Source organism: Crassostrea angulata, chromosome 1 (genome assembly GCF_025612915.1).
Source record: "Crassostrea angulata isolate pt1a10 chromosome 1, ASM2561291v2, whole genome shotgun sequence".
Taxonomy (NCBI): domain Eukaryota; kingdom Metazoa; phylum Mollusca; class Bivalvia; order Ostreida; family Ostreidae; genus Magallana; species Magallana angulata.
The window spans coordinates 31,430,296-31,443,888 of record NC_069111.1 but is presented as its reverse complement, the minus strand read 5'-3'; the positions used below and the strand labels follow the sequence as shown (position 1 = coordinate 31,443,888).

Here is a 13,593-nt window from a genome sequence, read left to right as displayed (position 1 = left end):
GGTAGGAACGAAAACACTAGGTTTTGATTTTCAATTATTTGTGATGTATTAATACACATTTTTAATAAACAAGATCTATTTCGGCCACGTATACATTGAATTGAGATTGTCACGAGCGCCTTTGGAAAGATTCTTTACAGCTCTAATTAACTCGGGAAAGATGTCTTGCCATATGGCTTTCGTATATTAGCTTGTGATACTGTATTATTTCCTTTCTTTAGAAATAAACTAGGTCCCAGATCGGTGATAAATATTGATAATTATGAAAGGGTTTGGTCGTCCGCAATGATTTAGTCTCCTGAGATTTGAACTTTAATTGAGATCATAGAAAGTGTTGAAATTCGATTTTTCCAATATAGACTGACACATAAATAGTGCCAAAATAAGACCTTCTTCTGTATTTCAACACCCACGATCTCTCGACATGCAAATTTTCTCAAAACTTTTTATAACCAATCTTTCTTTCTTTTCCTATCTTTAATTGTGTAAAATATCACATGATAATTAATAAATCTGCGATATATTCTTATGCGTTTTATTACAGTTTTTACCATCGTTTTATTAGACTTGTTAATCGAGTACAAATGGGTATTTGTACACTTTGGTGTTTCAGTGAGTACATTATTATGCATATCTCAAGAATACTTTTAGTTTTCTTTCCTATGATTAATTCAAAATGGCATGAATGCCATTTCCACCAAACAGACTATAGTTTAGCTTTGGCTTATACATGGGTAAATCACATAACATGAAACGTTTGTCCAAAAGTACAGTTACACAGTTTTTTTATTCCCCTTTTGCATTATGGATTAATGTTCTTAAACGATATTGCAATTTCTATCCAGTACATGTGCATGCTCATAAAAAGCACATTAACTTCAATCAAATTATTTGCATAATAACTATAAAAAAAAAAATCATTCACGCTTTATTTATTGCCCACCTTAACATATGAAAAACTTAGAGTTTGTATTACGTACGTGGAGGAAACCTAATATTATAAATCGATGATACTGGTGATCAACGCTGTATAGAGTATTTGTCCATACTTGTTATTTTATCAACAGATGTTGTACCGTTGCACGGTTCTCTGTCATCCAATGCAATACACATAATAGGACCTTGAAATCCTCAACGACCTCTTGTAAAATTAATTCCAGCTTATATATTGATCTGAACATGTCACGTGATATGAAAATGAACATTTTGTCTCCAAGTCACATTATTTGTCAATCAGAGATCCCGCGCGCGCCGAGGCTTATCGTCGAATGCCGCTCTGTCCAATGGATGAACACCATACTGATATTGGAACAGAAGCGTTGATAAGCCAAAGAGACCAGCAGCCGATCGGAGTAAATGAATTGGTTCATGGATCAATTCAACAGGTGAAGACAGCGCGTAAGGACTAATTTCCACAGCACTGTTTGTCATTGTAAATTTCGGGATGTTTATTGACGATTAACATTGTTGACATAACGAGAAGTGATCATAGTTTATAACTTATAGTGTGTAAATGCGACACAAATTTGTATAATCCATCATTGTGCCCAATTCTTCAACATTTGTTATTTTCTACGGACCTTGGCAAATATCTAAGCTGTTGCTGTTTTGAATGAAAGTTTTGTTCTGCACAAATTTGATTTCACAGAAAGGAATATCATAAATGTAACAATGAGCATGACACAATTATCACAACCCGTTGTTGAAGATTGGTTCGAATCAAACAAAGACGTATTTATTGATATTTTTCTCAAGAAAGCGGACTTATCTATAGTGAACAAATGGCTGTTAATTCATGGGTACTCTCCGGTTTCAGAACAAACACCGTACCAAACAAAGAGGGGATCCCTATCGACGGACAATAGTACCCCATCCTCTCCAAACGACAAGAACGATGTCTTCTTTGATTCTAGGCATCATCGGACAAATTCAAAGAAGTACTTGCGACAAGACTTTGCAAAGTCCAAAAGGAAAAATATTTTCCGGACTTGTGAGCCGACCATGTGTTCTGCTGAAGCAACCACCGAATCTCGAAGGAACAGCCTGAAGGAGATGAGAATGTTCAGATCCTTGCCGCCTAATTCTGTGAACATGCTGAGCATTTTGATCCAGTCCCGTGTCCGCTTACCGCGGTATCCCAGCAAAGACATTGACATTAAAAAGGACCTGCGCATGAACAATGAAAGAGAGTTTTTCCAAGAAATTGTTAAAGATATATCAAATGATTTGGATCTGAGATCGCTGAGCCAGAAGATTGTGGCCAATATCAGTGTACTGGTGGACGGTGATGCAGGGTCGGTTTTTGTTGTGGAGGGCCGCGGGACAGCAAAGCCGTCCCTCGTGTCTAAACTGTTTGATGTTCATTCGGGAACTCATATCCTCCCTACCTCGGTGGGGGATGGAAGTATAACGGTACCATGGGGAAAAGGAATAATTGGACACGTAGCAGAAACAGGAGATACAGTGTCTCTAACGGATGCCAGTCTGGTAAGTTCATAACCAGCTTTGCTCAAAAGAGAGAGAGAGAGAGAGAGAGAGAGAGAGAGAGAGAGAGAGAGAGAGAGAGAGAATTGGTGTCATCGATCCCAATCACGTTGTTTCTTACAGTCATTTGCCAGGGGACATAAAATGAATGATATATCAGAGGCATTACGCAAATGTTTATTATTTTCAACGGAAAGCCTTGTTTGACAAATGTCAGGTTCTCGGACAAAGCTGAGTGTGGGTTTAAAAAAAAGTGGTCATCAATCCTAAAAATACAGGACAGACATTCTAGATGCTCCAGTGCTGTCCTGTGGGCGATGTTCAATAACATCTTCCATAAATGTACAAAATCGGAAGATATCAAAAATCCGTGATGACCTATGATTACATAGGTTTGCTGAAGTGAAAATGGTTCTAAGCAGGGAAAATGTCAGTTCTAGTTGATACTATCGTCTCTAAAGAGGTTGTCCCCAGCAACAAATCTCATTTTCCGTACATTTAAAAAAATCTGCTGCAATCATGGTGATTTGAATTGATATTATCCCGTGGCAGTTGTGAGAACTTAATAACATACTGTGCAGCATAGCATGCGTTGAAACGATGTTTCTTCTAAATGTCAGTATAGTTATGTGTGCAAGGATTGGAGGACAAATAATCTGCAGTTGACATATATCACAATGTCGTTTATGACTTAGATTTGTTAAAAATTGTTGAAAAATGTGTAATTTCCGGCGAGGGTTTGGGTGACTGCTGTTGACAGCATGAGTCGTAGAATTATATTTTAACTGAAATGCATTTCAAATATCCCATCTCCACATATAAATAAAGTTTATATTCAATACTTTCCCGACTAATGGTATAGAATAATTGATGAAGTGAAGAGCATTTTCTTGATATGGTTTCATTACACAACAGATAAACCTCTTGCTTAGGGAATACGGCTTATTTTGACGCTTGGCGTTTTAAGCATTTTTGAGTTTGGCTCATAAAATTTTCATTAGTATCATGGGAGTAGTCTGCTATGAATACGACTTCGAAATGAAAGTGCAAATATGGTAGATTAGGCTGCAACTGTATGTATACAACACGCGTCAGGCACACCGTAATGAGGAAAACTATCGGGCATTACACATTGTAGAGGATTGATGAATGCACTGATACATGTTCTCTGCAAATGTTGCAAGCGATATATTTTATTCAATGTTTAAATTTTGTTTTGTTTGATGTTTAGATAAATCGGTATTGCATGGCACATTTGAATTACACTTATACATTGACTACTGATGGTATCTTGAACAAAAGTGGTATCGCAAGGTTTAAGTTTCTTTCACTCTCATTTGTATTAAAATTCTGCTAAAAACCAATATTCTTATCGGTTGACTTTATACATACATGTATATTTGGAGGGTTTCAATATTTTCTTGTCCTAAATATCGCCTAACGTTTAAGTAGTTTTTAATAAATTTGGAAATAAAGATATCGGTATCATGAAATGTGACATAGAATGTTCAAAGAGAGAATTTACCCAAAATATTTGTCTTTATTGATACTGTCGTCAATACAAATTTTGTTAAATATGTGTGGATTTCAGAGAAACCTAATCAAGCTTAAAATGTCTCCAAACTCTCGAAGAGTTACATTAATGACAATATATATTTTTTTCGTAGTACGTTAAAGAGACAGAAATTTCCATTTTTTCCCTTTAATCTTGTACGTAACTGCAAATTCAGTCTGTATAATTAGCTAAAGATAGGTCACTGTTTTCTATAAATATCTTTAAAGTCCAAAGAGCAGTTACGATAATCTAAGACATTGGATGGATCACACATCACCAAGATGTTAAAAAATGTTCAATGGGGGAAAATGACGTATTCACCATAATGCAAGAAAGAATCCAGGTGGTTTGTGAAAAGCGTATCTTAATTTATCTGAGAGAGAGAGAGAGAGAGAGAGAGAGAGAGAGAGAGATCCTATTGATTTCGATAGAGAAAGAAAGATGAGCTTATTGCCACGAGTTTGGAGAAATTACACAAATATACTAGACATCGCTAATCAATGTTCTTCTTATTAGATTCCCCTTTCAAGCAAACACTGTTTATATTCGATGAAAACAATACACGTGAAATCAATATAGTATTTATTTTCTTACAATGTACTTACCCTTTGAAATGCAAACAATAAAGAACGTTAATTAAGATATACATTATATGATACTTGTAAATACAATAAAAAAAAAATAGAATTACAAAAGTCAACATTAAAAACTGTATGCATTTATTTAGTATACATCAATAAAAGACAAAATAATATGCTACACGCATAATGTGTTAAAATAGACAAGTTGGGAACTTCCTTAGATGTCTCGAAAAATATTGAATCTTTAATATCTGTTTTTACTATATTTACATTCATTCTCAAATTACTTGAAATCAACTCCACAGGAAAAAAAACAACTTATCATCCGACCAAACATTGACACATGCAAAGTAAAAAAAAAAGTCTAGTAAATTGCACAATAAACGGTAGCATTTTTGTGTTCATAAATAGTTTCAATAAATTGGATGGATAATTTGCTCACTGAGTATTCAATTATGAAAACCTAAAAACTAATCACAGAGTACATGTTGGCTAAAAAGCATTCCGTGATTTACTACTAGTTCATGCATTCAGAAGACAAAGTCGAGGGGAAATTCAAACGATTTCCCCATTTATTGGTCATTTATTTATTTCACTATAGTATGCCTTATTCCGACTACATGCTCATGAGGGCGGTTTTATTGCCTGATCAACTTTATTGCGTGATTTATAAAATGAAACACTTTTCTAAGATCGGCCTTTCTCTCTGTGTGTTTGCCGCTGATACAGACTATATTAATCTTATTTAGACCAAGAGCTTCTGTTGAAATATGAAGGAAAATGAATTTTAAATCTAAATGAAAATATTGCTTTTCTTTTTATCTATGGCCAAAAATATCAAGTATAAAAATCTAAGGCATATATTTGATGGGTAATTTGTTGACTCAGCCTCCTGTATAAAAAATTTTTTCAAAAGCGTACATTATGCATGTACGGTTTGAAAAAAACCCATAAACGGTAGCTTTTGTTTTCTTTGATGTCCTAGTGATGTAAAAAAAATAAAAATTTAAAAGTATGTAAATGTATCAGAGTAAAAACGTGGCAATTCTTGACATACGTGTAAGTAAATCTCTATCTTGTCCTCCAAAAAAGAGCTGGATGGTCGGCAGAAGGATAAAACGTACGCTCAACTAGGACCCCAGGTCACCTGCTTATTCACAACTACCAAATCTGTGCACTCCGCTACAAAATGTAGTGCATTGCAACAGCAAAGTGAAAGTAGAATAACTAGTAACACTACTTAGCATTTAGAAATGATATACAACAGGCAGAAATGTATTTTTATTAAAGAATACCCCTCTAAGTATTGGAAGTATACTATAGAGGATAAAAAATTCAACATTGAGTGTTATTTGAAAGATATTTGATATACGTTATATAGACATAAGGTGACCTGTGGTCCCCCTAAGGATATATAAGTTAAATGTAACACAAAATCCTCCTCATTAAAATATCAAAGTACTTCACCTTCTTACTCTGTATACGTAGGTGTAGCCTGTAGAAAGAAGTAGTTTTGCCCCCCCCCCCCCCCTAGACTTTTTACTGATACTTTAATATAATGGTAAAATGATTTGATAATAAATTACATTAGATGACATCTGGTTTCCTAAATGGATGCATGCCAAAACAGTTTTGTATAAAAAAAAAAATATCTGACATTTTCGAGCCCGTTAGTCCATACAGAGCTGTTTTCGGCATACATCGTACTAAAAACACTGCTATTGAATTTCATTGTTGAATTACCTGAGACAGTCTGATTTTGAAGGATATCAGTACTGTAACCACGAGTAACGGTCTTATTTTAAGAAGCTCACTAATATCGGACTGTACATGTAAAATTTTAGACTGCTGGAACAAAGGAATGACATCAAATTACAACAAAGGCAACCTTATAAACTTAATGCTCTAGCTAACATCTGGTTTCTTTATTGTCATTACGGAGTAGGTGTTCCCCTGTCTACAGGTGTTGCATGAGTGTTCACCACTCCCCCTCCCCCCTACCACTTCCCTGGACTGGATTTTCACTCATCAAATTAAAAAAAAATATTTCAATTGCTAAAATAAACATAGTAAATACGGACCTTTTGTGAATTGCATCTAAGAAATAAATGAAGACGAGCAAATCTTCACCCCTTCCCCCCCCCCCCCCCAACTTCCTTTGACGACAAAAAATAAGGAATAAATGTGATCGAAATGTGTACCGTTTTTGCTTGTTTATAAAATCAAATCTGAACTTTTGTGTTCAGTAGATTAGAGTATAATTTTTCACACACCACATTTTTAACCTGTTGTCTCCTTATAAGTTATGCAATCTCTGGTCTCCCCAATGATGTACAATATATGGCGAACTCTGGTTTACGTATTTATTATCATCTTTATGTGACACATGTTCCCTCTAACAATTATGTTCTTCCTAATAAATAATATAAATATAGTGCATGATTTTAGTCTTGTAAAAAGACATAAGATAACCTCTGGTATCCGTATTGATTTTCAAAATATAACATTGATTAAGAAGCTAAGGTGACCTCTGGTCTCCTAATAGACATTGGTTTCTTTACAGTGGATGAATTCTGCATGGTAATTCTCCATCTTGTAAAAGAAGGTGGCATCTGGTCTTTGTATTAATGAACAAATTGCTACAATAATTTAGGTCTAAAGGTGACCTCTCATCTCCTTATTGATAATTCATAAAATTTTATCCCTAGTCTCTCTACCGTGGATTACTTTGGTCTCTCTACAGTGGATTACTTTGTTATATCCACCTTATAAAATGAAATAAGATGACCTCTGATCTCCTTCTTAATTAACAAAATTATTACGACACATATCCAAGACCTAAGACGAACTCTGGTTTACCTACAATAGATGATATTTTATGATTCTTCATCTTGTAAAATAACATTAACGGATCTCTTATCACCGTATTGATTTACAGAATTAATAATTATACTACATCAATTTCGATCATAAGGGGACCTGTGGTCTCCTTTTGGATATTCCACTTAAGGTGACCCTTGGGTCCCCTACAGTAGATGACTTTTTTGAATCTCCATCTTGCATTGTAAAATGACATTAAGTGACCTCTGGTCTTCGTTATTAGTTAACAAAAATATAACGACATAGATCGATTACCAAAGGTGACCTTTGGTTTTCCTACAGTGGAAGGCTTGTTGGGAATCTCCATCTTTTAAAATGACATTATCTGATCTCTGGTTAACGTATTGATCTTTGAATTAAATCTAAACCTTTTTGAAACTAAGGTGACCTCTAAATTCCTTTTAGATATTCCTCTTATAATGACCACTTGGTTTCTCTTCAGTAAATGCTTTCAGGTAAATGTCTATCTTGGAAATGAAGGTGACATCTGGTGTTCGTATTTATCAACAAACTATTACATTGATTTAGGACATATCGAGACCTATCATCTTGAAATTCCATTCAAGCTGACCCATGATCTAACAAATGGATGACATCTAGTGAGTATACATCTTGTTTAATGATATTTGGGGACCTCTGGTATCCTATTGATAAACAAAATTATTGCTACATTAATGTAGGACAAAAGGGGACCTCAGGGCTCCTCATGGATATTTTACTAAATGTGACCTCTGCTCTCCCTACAGTAAATGACTTATTTGAATCTACATCTTGTAAAATGACATTAGGTGACCCCTGATTTCCGTTATTAATGGACAAAATTATAACGACAGACATCGATTTCCAAAGGTGACCTTTAGTGGATGGCTTCTAGGGATATCCATCTTGTCATTAGCTGACCGTTTCTATATTAAAATTATTTTATTGATGAAGGACCTGAGGTGACCTCTGGTCTCCTTGTGCATATTTTTTACTTCAGGTGACCCCTGATCTCCCTACCATGGCTGAATACCTATCATGTAAATGACATAAGGTGACCTCTGGTCTCCCTATAGATAAGGAAAATAATCATTTAATTGATAGGGGACATGAACTGACCTCTGGTCTGCTTATAGGTGTTTTTGTTAATGACATACGTTGACATCTGGACTTCGTCATTTTAAGAAAATTAAAACTACATTGTCTTTAGACCCAGGTTGACGTCTGGTAGCCTTTTAGATATTCACTTAGGATAATCCCTGGTCTTCCCACTGTGGATGGTTTTGGTAAATCTTTACCTTGTATATTGATATTTTGTTAAAACTCAGGTCTCCATATTGAATCAAAGAATTGCAACGTCAATCTAAAACTATTGGTGACCTCTGGTCCCCTTATTGATTTTTTACTTAAGGTGACCCCTGGTCACCCTACCGTGAATAACCTTAGCGAATCTCCATCTTGTAAAATCATCTGAGGTAACACCAGGTAGTCAAAGAATGGATGAAGACTGATCAATCTCCATCTGCAAAATGCATCTGCCGACCTCCAGTTTCCGTATTGATATACAAAATCACTACGACATTTGTGTAGGAAATACATGTAAATAGGTCACTTCTCTTTCTCTCATGATATTTCAATTACTACAGTCGATGACCGGTCGCTCTCAATCCTGTAAAATGACATAAGGGGACCCCTGGTCACCCTACAATGGATGACCAATGACTCTCCATAGTGTAAAATGACATAAGGTCATGACTGGTGACTCTCTGTCCTGTAAAATGACATAAGGGGACCCCTGGTCACCCTACAGTAAATGACCGGTGACTTTCTGTATTGTAAAATGACATAAGGGGACCCCTAGTCACCCTACAGTGGATGACCGGTCACTCGCCATAGTGTAAAATGACATGAGGTGACCCTTGGGCACCCTTCAGTGGATGACTGGTGACTCTCTATCCTGTAAAATGACATAAGGTGATCCATGGTCTCCGTATTGATATAAAGAATTAATACAACAGTGATAAAAAAACTTAGGTTACCTCTGGTCCCCTTAGGAATAATTCAAATAAGGTGACCCCTGGTCTCCCTACGTTGGATGGCTTTGGTAAATCTTCACCTTGTATATTGAAATATTTGTTAAATTACAGAATTACAACATCAATCTAAAAACATTGATGACGCCACTTATTCATTTTTCACTTAAAGTGACCCTTGGTTATCCTACAGTGAATAACCTTAGTGAATCTTTATCTTGTAAAATGATCTGAGGTAACACCAGGTAGTCAAAGAATGGATGAAAACTGATTAATCTCCATCTGCAAAAAGCATCAGCCGACTTCCAGTTTCCGTATATATTGATTTACAAAATCATCACTACATTTGCGTAGGAAATACATGTAAAGAGGTGACTTCTCTTTCTCTCATGATATTTCACTTGAGGTGACCCCTGGGCACCCTACAGTGGATGACCGGTCCCTCTCCATCGGGTAAAATGACATAAGGTTCACATAATCATAACGACATTTATGTGGGAAATACATTAAGGAGGTGACTTCTCTTTCTCTCATGATATTTCTGTTAGGGGTCACCCTACTGTGGAAGACCGGTAACTCCCCATAGTGTAAAATGACATAAGGTGACCTCTGGTCACCCTACTGTGGAAGACCGGCAACTCTCCATGGTGCAAAATGACATGAGGTGACCCGTGGACATCCGTCAGTGGATGACTAATGTACTCACCATCCTGTAAAGTGACACAAGGTGACCTCTGGTCACCCTAGAGTAGTTGACCGGTAACTCTCACCTTCTGTCTTATAACATGATGGAAAGTCACCAGTAATCCACAGTAGGGTGCTCACAGGTCACCTTATATCATTTTGGAGAGTCACCGACCATCCTCTGTAGGGTGACCAGGGGTCCCCATATGTCATTTTACACGATGGAGAGTCACCGGTAATCCACTGTAGGGTGACCAGGGTTTCCCGTATATCATTTTACACAATGGAGGGTCACTGGTCATCTGTAGGATGACCAGGGGTCACCCTATGTCATTTTACACTATGGAGAATCATCGGTCATCCACTGTAGGATGACCAGGGCATCCACTGTAGGATGACCAGGGCATCCACTGTAGGATGACCAGGGGTCACCTTATGTCATTTTACACTTTGGAGAGTGATCGATCATCCTCTTTAGGGTGACCAGGGGTCCACTTATGTCATTTTTAACTATGGAGAGTCACCGGTCATCCTCTGTAGGGTGACCAGGGGTAACCTTATATCATTTTACACGATGGAGAGTCACCGTTCATCCTTTGTAAGGTGACTAAGGGTCCCCGAATGTCATTTTACATGATGGAGAGTCACCGGTCATTCACTGTAGGATGACCAGGGATGACCTTATATTATTTTACACAATGGACAGTCATCGGTTATCCTCTGCACGGTGTCCAGGAGTCACTTTATGTCATTTTACACTTTGGAGAGTCACCGGCCGTCCACTGCAGGGTGACCAGGGGTCTCCGAATGTCATTTAACACGATGAATAGTCACTGGTCATCCATTGTAAGTTGAACAGGGGTCACCTTATGTCATTTTACACGATGGAGAGTCACCGGTTATCCTCTGTAGGGTGATTAGTTGTCACCTTATGTCATTTTACGCCATGGAGAGTCATCGGTTATCCTCTGGAGGATGATCGGTGACTCTCCATTGCGTAAAATGACATACGGGGACCCCTGGTCACCCTACAGTGGTTGACCGGTGACTCTCCATTATGTAAAATGATATAAGGTGACCTGTGGGCACCACGCAGTGGATTACTGGTGATCTCCATCCTGTTATATGACATAAGATGACCCGAGATCTCCGTACTGATATAACGAATTAATACAACAGTGATAAAAAAAACTTTTGTTACCTTTGGTCCCCCTAGGCATATTTCATTTATTCATTGTGTAAAATGACATACGGGAACCCCAGGTGACCCTACAGTGGTTGACCGGTGACTCTCCATTGTGTAAAATGATATAAGGTGACATGTGGGCACCCTGCAGTGGATTACTGGTGACTCTCCATCCTGTTATATGACATAAGGTGACCCAAGATCTCCGTATTGATATAACGAATTAATACAACAGTAATAAAAAAAAACTTAGGTTACCTCTGGTCCCCCTAGGCATATTTCATTTATTCAGTGTGTAAAATGACATACGGGGACCCCAGGTAACCCTACAGTGGTTGACCAGTGAGTGACTCTGCATTGTGTAATTGATATGAGGTGACCTGTGGGCACCCTGCAGTGGATAACTGGTGACTCTCCATCCTGTAATATGATATAAGGTGACCCAAGATCTCCGTATTGATATAAAGAATTAATACAACAGTGATAAAAAAAAATTAGATTACCTCTGGTCCCCCCAGGCATATTTCATTTATTCATCGTGTAAAATGACATACGGGGACCCCAGGTCACCCTACAGTGGTTGACCGGTGACTCTCCATTGTGTAAAATGATATAAGGTGACCTGTGGGCACTCGCAGAGGAATACTGGTGACTCTCCATCCTGTTATATGACATAAGGTGACCCGAGATCTCCGTATTGATATAACGAATTAATACAACAATGATAAAAAAAACTTAGGTTACCTCTGGTCCCCCTAGGCATATTTCATTTATTCATTGCGTAAAATGAAATACGGGGACCCCAGGTCACCCTACAGTGGTTGACCGGTGACTCTCCATTGTGTAAAATGATATAAGGTGACCTGTGGGCACTCGCAGAGGATTACTGGTGACTCTCCATCCTGTTATATGACATAAGATGACCCGAGATCTCCGTATTGATATAAAGAATTAATACAACAATGATAAAAAAAACTTAGGTTACCTCTGGTCCCCCCAGGCGTATTTCATTTATTCCTTGTGTAAAATGACATACAGGGACCCCAAGTCACCCTACAGTGGTTGACCAATGACTCTGCATTGTGTAAAATGATATAAGGTGACCTATGGGCACCCTGCAGTGGATTACTGGTGAATCTCCATCCTGTTTTATGACATAAGGTGACCCGAGATCTCCGTATTGATATAACGAATATTGTACAACAGTGATAAAAAAACCCTTAGGTTACCTTTGGTCCCCTTAGGCATATTTCATTTATTCATTGCGTAAAATGACATACGGGGACCCCAGGTCACCCTACAGTGGTTGACCGGTGACTCTCCATTGTGTAAAATGATATAAGGTGACCTGTGGGCACCCTGCAGAGGATTACTGGTGACTCTCCATCTTGTTATATGACATAAGATGACCCGAGATCTCCGTATTGATATAAAGAATTAATACAACAATGATAAAAAAACTTAGGTTACCTCTGGTCCCCTTAGGCATATTTCATTTATTCATTGTGTAAAATGACATACAGGGACCCCAGGTCACCCTACAGTGGTTGACCAATGACTCTGCATTGTGTAAAATGATATAAGGTGACCTATGGGCACCCTGTAGTGGATTACTGGTGACTCTCCATCCTGTTATATGACATAAGGTGACCCGAGATCTCCGTATCGATATAACAAATATTGTACAACAATGATAAAAAAAACTAAGTTACCTCTGGTCCCCCTAGGCATATTTCATTTATTCATTGTGTAAAATGACATACGGGGACCCTGGTCACCCTACAGTGGTTGACCGGTGAGTGACTCTGCATTGTGTAAAATGATATAAGGTGACCTATGGGCACCCTGCAGTGGATTTCTGGTGACTCTCCATCCTGTTATATGACATAAGGTGACCCGAGATCTCCGTATTGATATAACGAATATTGTACAACAATGATAAAAAAAAAACTAAGGTACCTCTGGTCTCCCTAGGCATATTTCATTTATTAATTGTGTAAAATGACATACGGGGACCCAAGTCACCCTACAGTGGTTGACCGGTGAGTGACTCTGCATTGTGTAAAATGATATAAGGTGACCTGTGGGCACCCTGCAGTGGATAACTGGTGACTCTCCATCCTGTAATATGACATAAGATGACCCAAGATCTCCGTATTGATATAAAGAATTAATACAACAGTGATTAAAAAAAAAATTAGGTTACCTCTG

The 13,593-nt window shown here is 37.6% G+C and overlaps 1 protein-coding gene across 2 annotated transcripts in view; it reads left to right on the top strand.

Moving 5' to 3' along the window:
• Positions 1-976: 976 nt before the first annotated feature.
• Positions 977-13,593, top strand: part of LOC128190062 (dual 3',5'-cyclic-AMP and -GMP phosphodiesterase 11A-like) — a 50,230-nt gene continuing 37,613 nt past the window's right edge. For both annotated transcript variants that reach the window (XM_052861974.1, XM_052861966.1), the window contains exon 1: positions 977-2,487. In XM_052861974.1, coding sequence (XP_052717934.1) covers positions 1,672-2,487 — 816 coding nt within the window. In that variant the 5' untranslated portion in view covers positions 977-1,671. The remainder of the gene's footprint in view (positions 2,488-13,593) is intronic.